The 16,321-nt window shown below is 56.5% G+C and overlaps 1 protein-coding gene across 4 annotated transcripts in view; it reads left to right on the forward strand.

Moving 5' to 3' along the window:
* The first annotated feature begins 2,095 nt into the window (after nt 1-2,095).
* The window catches only part of HVCN1 (hydrogen voltage gated channel 1), a 35,007-nt gene continuing 20,781 nt past the window's right edge, over nt 2,096-16,321 (forward strand). The window contains exons 1-3 of one of the 4 annotated variants that reach the window (XM_070628964.1): nt 2,096-2,245; nt 2,711-2,792; nt 7,004-7,043. In XM_070628964.1, the coding sequence (XP_070485065.1) occupies nt 7,023-7,043 (21 nt within the window). In that variant the 5' untranslated portion in view covers nt 2,096-2,245; nt 2,711-2,792; nt 7,004-7,022. Of the gene's footprint in view, nt 2,246-2,375; nt 2,677-2,710; nt 2,793-7,003; nt 7,044-12,747; nt 12,865-16,321 lie in introns of those variants that run through there. The other 3 variants (XM_070628967.1, XM_008508476.2, XM_008508483.2) reach the window with 3 other exon arrangements.

The following is a 16,321-nucleotide window of genomic DNA, read 5'->3' on the forward strand; positions in this document are numbered from 1 at the left end:
TTCAGTTAGAGGGTAATGAAAATAAATGCATGATTTCTTCCCATTCAAGTTCACGGACCTCTTGGATTCCTTCTGCCCATCACAGGGGGCTCTGCCCTGAGGACTATTGGCCTCAACTCCCCAGCTAGAATGGGAGCTCTCTGAAAACAAGGGCTGTGTCTTCATCTTACGTTAGGTGTCTAGAAAGGGCCTACCACACACTAGGTATCCGATAGTAATCAGTTGGGTCTCTTGGATTTTCTAGGTAGACGATCACATTGATTGTAAACGATAGTTTGTCTTTTCTCCGTCTTTGTACCTCTTGTTTCTTTTCCTGTCTTATTGCGTTGGCTGGGCTTGTCAGTACAATGTGGAACAGAAGCAGTGATGGTGGGCACCCTTATCTTATTATGCTCAATACGCATTTATTAATTTATGCAATAGGAATGTAAAGCACCTACTATGCGCCAGACTCTGTGCTGGGATAAAGATGTAATAACACAATTGAGCTCTTTTCCTGTCCTCTGAGAAGTAGAGGGATTTCAGTGAAGTTAGCAATATTGAGGACATTACTAAGCTCTCCAGACTTGCTAACCCGCTCCCTGAGGATCCTGATTCCTGAAAATAGGTCCCTGCTGATGGCTCCAGTCTCCAAGCGAAGGTAAGATTGGCAGCTGCAGGCTTTCCCAGGGCCGCTGCAGTGTGGACAAATAGGCAGCACATGGGGAGAATAACCAGCGATGCCTCCAACGCGGTCGCCGAGCCGCCAGGCCAGGCTCTGAGCCTGTTGAGGCCGCCAGCTGCCTGTGCTAAGCTTACAACTACAGGTGGGATCCGTTGTTAAAACAGAAGCAGGGTTGCAGCTTCGAGGTGAGCAGTCGGGGAAGGGGATGCCTGACTGCTGTTCCCTCCCCCTCTTCCGTTCCCCAGCCCTGAGGGAGGGGACGCCAGGGACAGGCCAGTCCACATGTCCTCTCCACTCTTGTCTGGCTGGCCCTGGGAAGGGGGAAGTTTTTAATAAAATACGAAGTTGGAGTTTAAAGTGGACCAGACAACACCTTAAGGCTGGAATAGGACTGCGTAATAACAAAATATGACTGAGAAGTCGGATCAGACGGAGACGTTTTTAAAAAAGGCTGCTATCCAGGAGGTGGGGGACAGGATTGGGAAGAGCAGACTCAGCAGAAGATAGGTGGTGAGCAGAATACTGGCCCCCCAGAGAGGTCCACACCCTGATCCCCAGACCCTGTGGATATGCTACTGTATGTGGCAAAAGGGACTTTCAGTGTGATTAAGTCCAGGATCTTGGGATGGGGAGAGTGTCCTGGGTTATGCAGGTGGGCCCAGTGTCATCAAGCGTCCCCGTCAGAGGGAGGCAGGAGGGCAGGAGGGTCAGCTCTGGAGAACGCAATGATGAAAGCGGGGTCGGAGCGATGCAACCAGCAGCGGAGGCATGCAGGCCAGAAGCCGGGAAAGGCAAGGAGGGGGCCCCCTGGAGCCTCCAGAAAGAACCCAGTCCTGTCAACGCCTTGATTTCTGCCCAGCGAGACCCGTGTGGACTTCTGGCCTCCAGAGCCCTGAGGTAACGCATTTGTGTGTTTGAAGCCACTAGGTTTGTGGTGGCTTGTTACAGCAGCAGCAGGAAACCAACTGCTCCAAGGAATGGAGACGCCCGGCCCAGCTGAACCAGGAGCGGGAGGTGTGCAGGAGACGGCCCCCACCTTCTGAAATTTGGGACAAGTGGTCTTTCAGGAAGACAGAGGCTAAGGGAACTGACTCCACGGTGTGAACAGCTCCAGAAAATGAGCTATGAACAGAGTCTGGGGAAGCCGGGCAGGGGAGGGCAGGCAGGGGAGGGCCATAGGGCTGGGCCCCGGCAGGTGAGTAGGAGTTCTCCCAGGGAGGATAGAGGAGCTCAGGCTCCAGGCAAGAAGGCTCCCTCTTGCCAGTCCCAGCCGTGGAGCAGGGTGCCCCCTCTCCACCTCGGGTCTCGCCCAGGGGCACCCTGACAGTTTCAGTGCTGGCCACCCGCTTAGGACATTGGGCCCAGCCTCTGCCCCCTGCCTGACGGACACCGCACAGGGCAAGCCAGCTGCTCGCCGCCCCTGAGTGCTCAGCCCCGGGGGGCCGCCCGGAGCAGCCCCGCTCCCCTGTTCGTGCGGCCCCGCCGGAGGAAGGAAGTGCTTCCCTCCTCCCATCCTTCCCTTCGGCTCGGCCGTGGGGCCAGCATTCCCGTGATTCGCGATCGGCTCCAGGCGGGACCTTTGTCCGTCTGCGGGGCAGCGGGAGGCCCAGGCCGGGCTGTGGCCTGCGGAGCGGGAGGGGCCGGCGGGGAAGCCAGAGGCCCGCGGACGGGCCGGGACCGGGGCGCCGGGACCCCGCGGGGCGGGCGGGGCGGGGCGGGAGGAAGCGAGGGCGGGGCGGGCGCAGGGCTCGCAGTCGGCGGGCGGCCGGGCGGCGGGCGCAGGGTAGGTGCTCGGCCTCCGAGGACGGGACCCCGGCCGTGCCCAGGGGGTACCGGAGCCCGGGGCGGGGGGCGGCACGCGGCACGCGGGACCCGCGGCACCGGGAGGGAAGCCCCTCCTGGCCTCGGCCGCCTCCCCTTGAAAATGGGAGCGTTGATACGAACCGCCCGTGTGCGTGGAGCGCTCACCGGGGCCGGGAGCCGTCCACCACCGCACCGCGCAGCGGCGACAGGTGAGGCAGGTACCATCCTTCTCCCCTCTTACAGGTGAAGAAGCCGAGACTCAGAGAGGCAGAGCCGCTTGCCGCGGCTCACACAGCCAAGGAGGCAGAACCAGAACTTACACCCGGTCAGTGTGAACCCCCAAGTCGTTTCATCCATGCCCCCACCCTGCCCCGCCTGGGCCCCCTAGGAAGACTGCAGGGAGAGAAGTGGGGGTGAAGGCAGTGCTGGGTACCCCGAGGAGGAGGCTGCAAGGAGCCAGGCTGCCCATCCCTGCAGGAAGAACCTCCAGGGCAGCAAATCCTTCGCCTGGGTAGGGGGTGCCCGAGAGCAAGCTGGGGGGCTGGGGCCAGGTTAGATTCTGGACAGGGGTGGGGAGCAGTGCGGCCCCTCCCGGACTCCCAGGCCTCTACCCAGCACCTCCACTGGGTACAGGGGGCTCTCGCGGGCTTAGCCACAGGACTGCACCTCTCCATGCCTCAGTTTCCTTGTCTGTCCGACGGGGTTATGCACAGTGTCTACCCCATGGGATGGCTGGGAAGGTTGAATTCGGTGGTCGGTGTAAAAGCTTAGCCGAACACCTGGCCCAAGATTACTGCCAAGCCAGCCGGGTCCCTCCACCCTCGTCCCCGCCCTCGGAAAGCACTTCTTGGCCTGGACACCTTCACCCCGGGTGGTCAGGGCTATCTGAGATCTGCAGCGTTTCCGGACAGCCCCACCAGCAGCTGGTGCTTCTTGAGTAAGACCAGGGCTGGAGGCGGCAACTTCTCCCCCTGACTCCCTGGGGGAAAGGCTGGGAGGGGCAGGGTTTTGAAAATCTTTGGGCTGACGCTTGCGCAATTCTAGAACGGCTCTACAGCCCCCCAGTAACCGCCCTCCCCTTGACTGGTTTACAAGAAGGAGGAAACCCAGAGTATTCCTACTCCAAAGCCTGCTCCTCTTCCCATCCCGCGTCTCTGGGCCAGCAGCACGTCCTACCCCTTGGTGTATCCTGAATCTGGCCGCTCCTCTGCATCCCCCCCTCGACCCCCACCCCACCCCTCAGCATTGTCTACCAAGCCCTCTAGGCGACTGGGGCCTGCTTGGTTCTTGACTCTCGTCTCCTGCCCCGTCCTCCCCTCAGCTGCCCCCTGCAGCCACATGGGCCTCCCTCCCTCCTCCTCGGACAGCCTGAATTCTCTGCTCTCTCGGCCTGTGCTCACGCTCTTCCTTCTCCCGGGAATGCTCTTCCCTGCCGTCTTCTTGTGACTTACCTCCTTGCGGTTCAGGGGTGTCGTGAGAGTGACCTGCGCAGAAGTCTTCCGAGAGCACCGCCTGCAGAGGCGCCCTCGCCTGCTCCCTGTGGCCTCCTGTGTTTCCCTCTCCCGCGCCTAGCCCGGGGTGATGTGGCCTTGCTCGTGTGTTTCCTTGGCTCCTTGTTCGTCTCCTCGGCTAAAGTATCTGCCTGCCAGGGCCCTGACCTCGTTCTTGCCTCTTCACTGTGGATCCCCAGAGCCCAGCACAGTGCCTGGTTTTGTACATTTGCAAGCGGTGTGTGCGACGTTTGGAGTGTGCTTTCCTTACTTCTCGTTGCTTAACAGCGTGCTTTCTGCATCTCTGCATAGACCTCAGGACTGTCATCGCCCCTCGCAGCCCGCTGCCTTCCTCGGCTTTTCCCTAAAGCGGGGCTTGTGGGCTGTTTCCGAGTTCCGCCCATAATCCCCAGCTTAGCTCTAAACGTTGGGGTGCAAATGGCACATGTCCCTTTGCTCTCAAGTGACTTCTTTTTTTTTTTTTTTTTTTTTTTATTAATGTTATGATAGATTACAAGCTTGTGAGACTTCAGTTGTACATTTTTGTTAGTCATGTTGTGGGTACACCACTTCCCCCTTCGTACCCTCCCCCCACCCCCCCTTTTCCCTGGTAACCACCGATCAGATCTCCTTCTCAATATACTAATTTCCACCTATGAGTGGAGTCATATAGAGATCGTCTTTCTCTGACTGACTTATTTCGCTTAACATAATGCCCTCGAGGTCCATCCACGTTCAAGTGACTTCTTTGAGATATAGTTCCCAAACTGCTCACGTCAAGTGTGATCATCCTGGGGGCCTCGCCACTTCTTACCAGGTGGCTGTTCAGAAACATCGGCCCCGGCAGTGCGTGCGAGCTTCCGTATCGCAAAAGCACTGGGTTTTTCCATTTTTATTTGCTTTGTCTAGTTTAATGGGGAGGTCACGGTAGGTGTAAATTTTCTGTTGCTTGCCTTAGTGAAGCTGGGTGTTTTCCTACATCGGGCTGGTTCTATTTCCTGTCTGGTGAAGGAGGGAAATCTCCAGGGTGCCCTAATTCTTCCATTCCCCTTCGCTGGTGGTGACGGTTCCACCTGAGCCCGTCCCGTGAGAGCAGGGTGTGGGCCCTGGGGGGCTGGGACAGGAACAGCTCGAGCTGAGCTCCGCTGGCTGCAGGAGCTGCTCTGCCAGTCAACCAGCAAGAAACTCTCTGCAGAGTACTATGGGGAGAGAAAGAACTTTCTTTTCATCTTTGTGAATATTTTTTTCAAAATGGTAATGATTTTTAATGAGAAAAGTAGCACACGGTGTGCAGGGTTATTCATGGGAACATGGGGCAGCAGTCTAAATGCTGGTCGCAGGTGGGACTGCACACATCCCCACGGGGCATCCCGTGCAGTCCTTCCAAGGAGCGCCCCATACAGAACGACCTCTGAGGGGCTGCGTGAGCCTTCTCAGGTTGTTGGCTTCAAGCGACATCAGCTTACTGTCTTCCAGTTCAGGGGTCAGATGGCCACAATCCATCTCCGTGGACCAAAGTCAAGGTGGGGCAGGGCTGCATTCCTCCTGGAGGCTCTAGGAGTCTCTTCTTTCTGACTGTGGCCCCTTCACTCCATCTTCAAAGCCAACAGTATGACATCTTCAGATCTCGGACTCCAGCCTTCACAGCTCCTCCTATGGCTCTGACTCTCCTGCTTTGCTTATAAACACCCCTCTGATTACACTGGGTCCATCCCGACAACCCGCCATCACAGAACCCCTAATTTAATCAGATCTGTCAGGTCCCTTTTGCCACATCTAGTAACATATTGGTAGGTTCTGGGATTCAGACGTGCTCGTCTTTGGCGGCTAGTATTCAGCCTGCCACACCTTAAAGGGAAATAAGCGGGGCCCGGAGCAGTGTGTGGGTTCTCATTTGTTTAAAAAATAAAAAAGAGAGTACGTACGTGTGTGCTTGCGGAGGTGTGGAACACCCCCGATGGCTCCCTAGGAAAGCGGTGAGAGTCGCTGTGTGTGCAGGAACGGGGGCGGGAAGGAGGCATCCTGGTCATAGTATATCTTTTTATAGTAAGGTTTTTTGCTACATGCATGTGTCACCTACATTAAAAATAATTTTTAAGAAATAATACATAGTCACTGCAATAGTTCAGACCTTGGCTATATCCTCACAGACTTTAAGAAAAAAGTGCAAATGCAGTGTTTTCATGAGGATAGGGTCCTACTGCACGTACTCTGCTGTGATGTGGGGCTTTTGGCTTACTGCACTGTTCATGTCTTTCCTCGTCACAGGGGGCGCTCGCCAGCCCTAGGCTCTGCCGCTGCTCAGGCCTACCTAACCCACTTGTCCAGACCCGCGGGGGCACGTTGAGGTTCTTCGCTTCTGTCCAGAGCAGCCGCAACACTGCAATGTCTTTTTTTTTCTAAATTGGAATGAAATTCATATAACATAAAATTAACCATTTTAAAATGAACAATTCAGTGGAATTTAGTCCATTGCTGATGTCATGAAACTGCCACGTGTGTCTAGTTCCAGAACATTTTCATCACTCCGAACCCACTAACCAGTCGCTCCTCGACCCCCTGCCCCAGCCCTGGCAACCACGACACGGCTTTCTGTCCCTACAGCTTCGCAGATTCGGGACGTACATATCAGTGGGATCGTATAGTATGTGGCGTTGGCGGCTAAGGGCTTCTTTCACTCAGCGTAACGTTTCAGAGGCTCGTCCACGGTGTGGCGGGGGTCGGTGCCTCATTTCTTTTATGGCTGGGTACCGTTCCGTTGTGCGGATATGACGTCTTTGATTTATCTGCTCATCCATCACTGGGCACTCGGGTGGGTTCCGCCTGTTGACCGTGAATATCGATGGACTGCTATTTGTTCGGATGCCTGTTTTCAATTCTTTTGGGGTATATGCCCGGGATCCAGTCCTTCTACGTACCCTCTGAACTTTGTATTATGTTCAGACACTTAAGCAAGTTAAAAATAGTTTGTAAGAAAGGATTGCAAAGCGCATCCTGAGACAATAGCAGTGTGACATATCTGGACAAGCGTCTTCTTATTTTGCAGATCCAGAGACGACAGGAGAATGGCCGCCTGGGATGACAAGGTAATTGATCTGTGGGCCAGCAGCACCGGAGGACCTCCCAGCCTCAGGAAGATAATTCTGTTGGGTGTTTCTAACAGGATGGGGCAACGCCTGTTCGGGGTGTTTCCGCCGTCCCAAAGTGTTTAAAGTCACAGGCGGAGCCTGCAGAAGGAGCTCGCGTAAGCTCAGGAGAGCCTGATGGTCTGAGGCAGGCCGTTCAGTTCCCAGCTCTGCGTTTTAGTAACCGTGTGCCCTTAGGCCAGGCCCTTCACCTCCCTGAGCCTCAGTTTCCTCATCTGGAAAATGGGGACAAAATTACTTACCAGCCCTGTTCTTGAAGGCTTGGCAAGAAAGGTCAAGGAAAGCATGGCCTCAGAACGCTGGACCAATACTGAGCCCGTAAGGGGCTTTTCCCTACCACCCATTTTACGGATAAAGGCACTTGGGTACAGAGAGGTGAAGCCACTGGCTCAAGATCACACAGGTGGGAAGTGGCGGAAATGAGATTTCAGCCTGGCCTGACCCCCGAGCCAGGGCTTTGCCTCCTGCGTGGTGCTGCCGTCCCAGACCACGGTCCTGATATCTGGGGTGTGAGTCTGTTGGGTTTGGGGGACATCGGTTGTGAAGGGTGGGGACAAGGTGGAGAGCAGTGTTGCCTTCCATCTCGACTGCTCACTTGGAGGTTCTGGGGGCCCGGGAGGCAGAGCCGTTGGGGCGGTGCTGGGAGCTCAGGGGAGCAGCAGGGGATTCTGGCAGAGTCCCGGATGCAAATGTGAGGGTCAGCAGGACCAGGGGGTGATGCTGGTGGTGACTTTGTACTTCAGCAAATTGACGACCCCTTTAGTTGTGAGACTGTTCTGATTGTAGAGCTTTTTATGACGTAGGAGGGGAAATGGCCAAGGGCACTTCACACGAGGCCAGCAATTCTGCTTTCAGAAATGCTGAAATATGGGGAAGTATGCACCTTTGAGTTAATGAGACACGACGGCAGTGGTAATAGTGATAATAACATGAGCGACTCACAGCTACTGAAATGCCAGGCGTGTGCTGAGGACTTTCCAGGTATTCGTTTTTGTTTGTTTGTTTTTTGAGGAAGACTGGCCCTGAGCTAACATCCGTGCCCATCTTCCTCTACTTTGTATGTGGGACGCCCGCCACAGCATGGCTTGATAGGCAGTGCTAGGTCCACTCCTGGGGTCTGAACTCGCGAACCCTGGGCCGCAGAAGCGGTGCACGTAAACTTACCTGCTGTTCCACCGGGCTGGCCACTAGGTATTTGTTTTTTTAAGTCCTGCAAACAACCCTGTGACTTAAGTACCATTATTTCCCCCATCTTTGTTGTTGTTAGTGCCGTTGAGTCGATGCCGACTCCTAGTCGGACCCTGTGGACAGCAGAGCGGGACCCACCTGGTCTTTTTGCGCCGTCCTCTCCCCGTCCGGCACCGTATCAGACAATGTTCTGCTCTATTCATAGTGTGTTCACGGCCAGTTTTCTCGGAAGTGGGTGGCTGGCTCCTTCTTCCTAGTCTGTCTTAGTCTGGAAGCTCTGCTGAAACCTGTCCACCATCGATGACTCTGCTGGTATTTGACATACCCACGGCATAGCTTTCCGCATCACGGCAACGGGCAGCCGCCACTGTATGACAACCCACAGACGGTGGTGTGGCTCCCTGACCTGGAAATGAACCCGGGCCGTGGTGGTGAGACCACCTTCCCCATCTTACAGTTGGGGAAATTGTGGCACAGCAAGGTTTAGCAACTGGCCCAAGCTCACACAGCTAGCAAGAGGTTCAAACCACCCCCTCCCCCCGCCAGCTCCTGTGCCCTTAATCACTCTGTGATTGTGCCTTGAACGCTTTCAAATGTGATCCGTCCCGAAAATGGGGGAAAATGGGCTAGATCCCTGGGGAAGAGCTCAAGGAAGAGTCCACTGCAGGCAGGAGGGAAGCAGACCGGGGAGCACCGGGGCAGCAAGGGCTCCGGGGAGGACTTCTTCCCTCATTCATTCATTCATTCATTCCCCTAACAAATGTCTACCAAGTACCAGCCGTGTGCCAGGCACCAACATAGCTATCGGGCTGCAGCAGCACAGCACAGACACTGGTCCGGCCTGCCAGTGGCTTCCTCTCCAGCTGGGAGACAGACCCTTATCAAGAAGTCACAAAACTGTGTGAAGGTGCCTGTTGGGGGCGAGGGGTGCTGCGCAGGAGAGGCCCTGGCTAACTTTGGAGCTTCATAGGGGCCAGTGAGACCTTCAGATCAGGGAGGCCTCCCTGAGCTGACACCTGGCGAGCCAGAGGAGTAGCCGGGTGCAGGAGGAAGACTGAGGAAGGTGTCCCGGCAGAGGAGGCAGCCTGTGCAGAGGTCAGCAGGTGGATGGGAGTGGGGCCGGCGGGGGCAGCCCCATGGGGGCCACAGGCCGGGGGGAGACAAGGGCCTGCAGAGCCTGGGGGACATGGAGGTTTCAGTGGTGGTTCTAAGAGCAGTGGGCCGGCGGTGCAAGGTGGTCAGCAGGGCGGCGACTGGCCAGGCCGGGGCTCAGAGAGGTCTCTAGTGCTGTGTGCAGACGGATGGAGAGGACAGAAAGGACAAGCAGGGCCGGGCAGGGAGCCCTCTGGCAGGCAAGCGGCGCTGGAGAGAAGTGAGGTTGCGTGGGGATTCACAAGGGACACGTGTGGGATTTGGGGAGCGTGGCGGTGCAATGCACACAATGTGGGACTGCTGTTCAGAGGAGAAGTTCCCCTTTCCCTTGGAAGGTCTTAGAAGGCTCTGCAGAGGCAGCCTGAACTGGCCTGGGGATTTGAATTTATGGGATTGAAGGAAAGGGCATTTCCAGTAGGACGACAGTCACCACCGTGTGGAGTTGTGACAATGCCTGATATGGCGTGGGAAGCATAAGCCTGCCACCCCATAACGGGCGTCCGTGAGTTCCAGCTACTGTTACTAGTCAAAGGCAGAGAGAAAGAGTTCACACTTCCCCTTGTTTGTAGCTTCCTATCAAATTAGGCACACCAGAAAAGTAAGCGGAGAGGGCGACAGCGGGTATACGGTGGTGACACTGGCTTGCTCCTATATCTGGGGAGGGCTGGACCACCCACACAGCTGTCCGCAAAAGAAATCTGACAGTGTGTGTCAAGACTCATGAAAATGTTTGTAATCACACTTGGTCATCTCGCTTGCAGAAAAGGAAATAGCCCGTAAGAAGGGAACGGTGCAGTTCGCGAGCCGTGGCTCTGAGCGCTCGCGATGCCGTTGAGCGGGGCTGCACCGTTACTCCATGTGCCGTGAGGGAGAGCAGGGCCGCGTGGACTGCGACGCGCTGTGACACCAGTCCATTGTAGGACACGTGGGCACTTCAGAAATGTGAAAATGCGGTCTTAGAATTGGTGCTCACGGTGCAAAAGTGGGGAACAATGAAATCAGTAAATGCGATGGTGAGAGCATGAACTCCTTGCTGCGTTTCTGGGCCGTGAGAAAGGCCCAAGTGTGATGCGTGGAGCTAGTGGGACAGAAGACACCAAATTGTCTGCAGTCCTTGGCTGTAACTATAAAGACACAGAGGTGAGAAAGAGAGGATGTTTGGTGTGTGGGATTATGAATTTTCTCTTGCTCGTGCTTTCACGATAGTCGTACTAACGTAGATCCAGACTCAGCATCTGTCCATTGGGGTGAATGCCAGCAGGTGAAGCTGGGGGTGTCCAGGCGAGTCTGGGGGGTCTGAATGGCGCTGGGGAGGGGCTGAGGTGGGGTGGGGTGGGGTTGAGGACACAGAAGCCACAGGGGAAGCAGAGGGCTGGAATGGAGAAGCAAAGACAGCCCCGGGGAACTCCAGGGGTGGGAGCCTGTCCATCATCGCACGAGGCCAGGACATGGGCTGGCCCTGCAGCCCTGGGGGAGCTGGGAAGACTGGCCAGGAGCCTTTGCTGAGTCAGAGAGCAGGCGCCTTCTCGGAAGGTGCCCTGCTGAGTGGAGGTGGTTTTAAACCGCTGCGTTCGCAGGATTGCCTTGGGGAGCTTGCTGGTTGCCCGGCTCCCCTTGTCTCTGGGAGCAAGACGGCCGTGCTGTGGGAGAAGCCGGGGCCATCTCAGCCGTGCTCGAGCCGTGCTCGAGCCGGTCTGCCAGGGCCAGCTCCGCTGACAGGGCTCACCAGCTGCCCTCCTCAGAGTCCCTCCGCCCCTTCCCACCTCTCTGAGCCTCAGTTTCCCTCTTCTGGGAGCCGGGAACTCTGACCTTTCCTCAGAGACTTGTGGTGAGGTTGACACCGGGCCGGGCCGAGAGCGCACTTGGCAGGGTGCTGGGGCCAGCAGACCCTGACCGCGCGGGAGCTGGCGACTCAGTCCTGAGGCCGCTTGGGTCCCCAGCCTCATCTCGGTGACTGCGTGTCACCAGCACCTCGGGGAGCCTGGGAGCCAGGCGTGCTGCAGGCCCCGTGGCCCTGTGGCTCGTTTCTCCGAGGCGTCTGGAGGCCCCGGATCCATCTAGGGTGCTGGGCGTCGGCCTTGGCAGCACGCGGAGACCCCAGCCCCAGGCCTCTCCCACACCCACCAGGCCACAGCCTCGGGGCCGGCGCCCAGCGCTGGGGTTGTTAAAGCTTTGGGGGTTCCAGTGTGCAGCCAGGGCCAAGCCTGGGAGACCACAGCCCGTACCACGCAAGGCAAGAAGGAGGGGCGCCCGGACCGCCACCTGTGCCCCTCCCCGCAGCCGATGCGGTGCCCAGACGGTGGGTGACCCAGTGACGCTGGCGATGGGTCTCTGTTTCTAGCCAGATAGCCACGTTGTTTTCTTTCCATGCTTTTGTTTTCTTTCTACGCCTTCGTAAACAAACAGCATGACTTATGCTTCCCTGACAACAAGGCTGATGTCACAGCCTTGGACAGGGCTGTTGCCTCTCTGACACATCTCCCTCGGCCGGGGCAGGACCCTCCTCCCCGTACCCGTGTCTTTCAAACTCAGCCCACTGGTGACTCCTGCAATCAGCCTTTTAAGAAGTGAAATAGAATCAGGTAGAAGGTGTGAGTGTCCTGCACGTGGTAATTCAGTGTTGGCTCCAGGATGTGCGTTTGGGGGTGTGTCCTGAGAGGCAGCCTCTAATGTGTATTTTTTATTGAGCAACACTGGGCCGAACGCCCTGCCCAGCCCCGGCCTCCACCAGCTGGGAGCCAGGTCCGGGGGCTGTTCAGAGAGGCCGTGTAGGAGGAGGGGGCTCTGGGCCAGCAGCCTGCATCACAATCCGAGCTCTGCTTCTCACTGTGTGACCTGGGGCAAGTCACTTGGCCTCTCTGTTCCCAGCTTCCTCACCTGTAAATGGAGACCGTTCAGCCCCCACCTCGTGGGGTTGCTGCAGTGTATTCTAAAAGTCTTTGCACAGAGCTGGGGCATGGCAGGTACCCTGGGGATAGTTACAATCACTAGAATTTCCATGACCGTAAATATTATTTCACACATCGTCTCTACCCAGCCTCACGATCATCATCATGCCGGGTTGGCAGATTTGTCTGTCAAGACTGAAGGGATCCTGACCCTACAGGAAAAGGAGAGAAATGGTGGAGAGCACGGCTCTCGGGGTACCTGGGCTGCTGGTGGGGTCCTCAGCCCATAAGCAGCCCCCCGAAGCTGGGCAGCCGTGGCGGTGGTTTTCTCGTGTACTTCAAACTTCCTCCCCGCCCTAGAGAAGGAAAGGCTGACACGCTTATTTAAAGACTTCCTTGGTCTTAAAAATAGGCATTCCTCAGAACACGAGCTTCCGGGGGCTGGGGCTGCGCCGGCTGGGGAGCTTGCTGCTGGAGTCCTCCTACCTCCCCCGGGGGAGAGCTTGGCTCGAGGGACCCATTCCGCCCTCCAGGTATGTTTGGTGGGAGCCTGCAGTCCGCCAGGCGTGCGGGACACCCCACGAGCAGGAGCCCACCCTGTCTCTGCCCTGCCGGCGGGTGACAGGCTCGAACAGTCACACAAACAGGTGGACTCGACTCCTCAGGGGAGGGGTGTGGGGCCCTGTGTGCATGCAAAGCGGGGAGGTACCAGTCAGTCTCCTGGAGCTGGGTGCTTGGGGAGGGACCTCCTGAAGGAGGAGAAGAAGATACATGATGAGGTGGGAGAGGGGTAAGCATTGCCGGTGGAGGAAACCACATGTGCAAAGGCCCTGTGGTTGAAGAAACATGTCACGTCTTAAGGGCCGAATGGAGAAAGTGTGGCCAGAGCAGAGAGAGTGGTGCGAGGTGAGGTAGGATAGGCCCAGCCATAGCATACAGAGTGGGTCTGGGCCTCGGGAAGGCTCTTTAGTCTTTATTTTTAAAAGCAGTGGGAATTCAAAGAAGAGTTTTAAATAAGAGAGTGTGTCAGGGGTCCCCAAGATCACCCCAGGTTCAGTGATTCGCTGCGAGGGTTCATAGGACTCAGCACACAGTTTGACGCATGGCTAAGGTTTTTACAGCAAAAAGATACAAAGAAAATTCAGCAAGAGGAAAAGGCGCATGAGGGGAGGCCCAGGGGAAACCAGCCCAGGCTTCCAGATTCCTCTCCCAGCGGAGGCCCCAGGATGCACGGAAGTCCTCAGTGAGGAGCTGACTGCATGTGCGAACCATCTGTTGGGAAAGCTCGTTAGCAGCTCCAGGGGCCTTGTGGGGGCTGGTCACGTGGGCACCATCTGCCAGGCACTTAGGAAAATTCCAGACTCCCTGAAGGAAAGCAGGAGTTCAGTAGAACCACGTTGTTGACATGAGCTGTCCAGGCACAGCGAGTTCTTACCAGGGAGTGGTGGGACCTCCCGAGACCCAGGTGTCCGGATGCCAGCGAGGGCCAGGCAGGCCTTTCTGGGGCTGCTGCCTCAGGTCTTTTCTGCGCAGGGAGTGGCGTGGGTGTGTGTCGAGCAGCGCAGGCGGTGGGCTGCTGATGGAGAGGCTGGAGGCCGGCGAGCAGGAGGAGCTGGCGCATCCTCCCGTGAGTGGGCCTGGAGGCGAGGCCAGCGCGAGGCAGAGGACGGCAGAGGCAAATGGGGGACTCAGCTTGTGGAGAGGCTCGATGCATGGGGACCACGGGGGAGAGAAAGTGGGCCTGGGGACAGCTTCTCTGACCCGGCCTGGGTATGTCTTAAGACCCCTGGACCGGAAGATAAGACCCAGGTGCCAGTCCAGGGACTGGTGGCAGCTGCCCTGTTGCGGGGCCCCGCTCCCCACGTGTTGAGGGAGGCGAGGTTGCATCGCAGAACCTGGATTCCACCTCTTAGAAAGTCATCATTCTTTTTGCTTTAAAAAATCAGCTTTTCTGCCATATTGTCGCCTCGTTGACAGAGCATCTTGGAAAGAACAGAGCTGGTAGACTCGAGTTCCTACGCTGGCTTTACCACTTACTTCTGTTTCTCTGTTTTTCACTGCTTGCTCCGTCGTTTTGGCTTTCTTAGCCGGGATCCCGGTGATGCATGCATTGGTTCCTTCTCCCTCCTTGCCCCCAAGTGCTTCATTCTCCACTCAGTCCTCTGCGGGCCAGAGCTCCCTCCAAAAATGCTCTTTCTTATGGTTAAACCTAATACGATAAAAATTAAATGGTTCTCTTCGCCCTCCAACCCAGTCCCACCTCCTTCCCAGAGGTAACCTTTCCATTTGGGTTGTTTATCCGTTTTAACAAAAATGGAATTCTGTGGTACATTCTGGTCCATAACATGCTGCTTTTCACTTAGATTTCGCAGAGATGGAGGACTCCTTTCCATGTCAGCGCCTCCAGGTGCACGGGCTGCCGCAGCCCGAGCAGCCAGGAGCATCCGTGCTGTGGGTCCACCACGGTGCAGTTAGTGACGGGCTCTGAGGTCACTCCCGGGTCTGGCTGCTGTGGCAGGACTGCAGCGAGCATCCGTGTGCTCAGGTGTGAGTCCCGTCTCAGGGCAAATGATAGGGACGTTCTAAATTTTGATGGAAACTGGTTTAAGGCTGATGCCCTCCTCTGCTCCCGTGCCTGGCACATTGGAGAGACTCAAACATTTTTTCAAAAGATGGAAGAAATAGGGGCTGGCCCCGTGGCCGAGTGGTTAAGTTCGCGCGCTCCACTGCAGGCGGCCCAGTGTTTCGTTGGTTCGAATCCTGGGCGCGGACATGGCACTGCTCATCAAACCACGCTGAGGCAGCGTCCCACATACCACAACTAGAAGGACCCACAACGAAGAATATACAACTATGTACCGGGGGGCTTTGGGGAGAAAAAGGAAAAAATAAAATCTTTAAAAAAAAAAGATGGAAGAAATACCCCACTGCGCTCCTGGAAAGGGCACGCGTGCCCACCACATGGCACCTGGGAGTGCCCCTTCCCTACGCCTCTGTCAGCCTGCCACACCCTGTGACTCTGGGCCCTTGGTCCCTCCTCCCCATGCCTCAGTTTCCTCTTTTCTGTAGGTGGCGAGCCCTCCCCTCTCTGCCCTGCCCAACTCTGAGGATCGTTAGGGGCATTCGGTGAGAGCAAGAGGGAAGGGAGTGGAATCTGAGAGCAAAAGCAGCAGCCATGCCAGGACTGGCTGCAGACATAGGCTTCGTCCCGTGGTTTTGTGACCTCTGGAGGAGACTGCTTCCTCCTTGGAGGCCAGGATGGAGGCGTGGCCCAGGAGGGAGCACACACGGTCTGTGGCTGCCCGTCAAGGGCAGACTCGGGCACGTACCCTCTGTATTGGCTTCCTGGAGCTGCCCTAACAGAGAACCAAAAAGTTGGGGGTGGGTCATAAAACGACAGAAATGTATTCTCTAGGTTCTGAAGGCCCGAAGTCTAAAATCGAGGTGTCGGTAGCATTGGTTCCTTCCGAGGCTCTGAGGAAGGACCTGTTCCATGCTTTCCTCCCAGCTTCTGGTGGTTGCTGGCATCCTTGGCGTCCTTGGCGTGTGGCTGCATCGCTGCAATCTCTGCCTCCATCTTCACGTGGCCTTCTCCTCTCTGTATCCTCTCCTCTCATAAGGACACCAGTCATTGGATTTAGGGCCCGCCAATCCAGGATGATTTCATCTCAAGATCTTTCACTGAGTACATTTGCAGAGACCTGTATTCCGAGTAAGGTCACATTCTGAGGTTCCGAGTGGACGTGGATTTTGAGGCAGCCGCACTTCAACCCATGACACCCTCCTCGTGGGCAGATCTGCAGCCCTTGGCTGCCCGGCCGCTTCTTGATCTCGCATTCTAAAACCCGGGATCCGGGTCATACAGCCCAGGGGCAGAGCCTGGCTCTGCCATTTTCCAAGTGCGTGACTTTCGACAAGTCACCTCGCCTCCATCACCAAGACCCAAAATGATGGCCTTGACCTCAGAGAATTGTTAGGAATTAGAATGAA

This window comes from Equus przewalskii, chromosome 7, assembly GCF_037783145.1.
Source record: "Equus przewalskii isolate Varuska chromosome 7, EquPr2, whole genome shotgun sequence".
NCBI classification, from domain to species: Eukaryota; Metazoa; Chordata; class Mammalia; order Perissodactyla; family Equidae; genus Equus; species Equus przewalskii.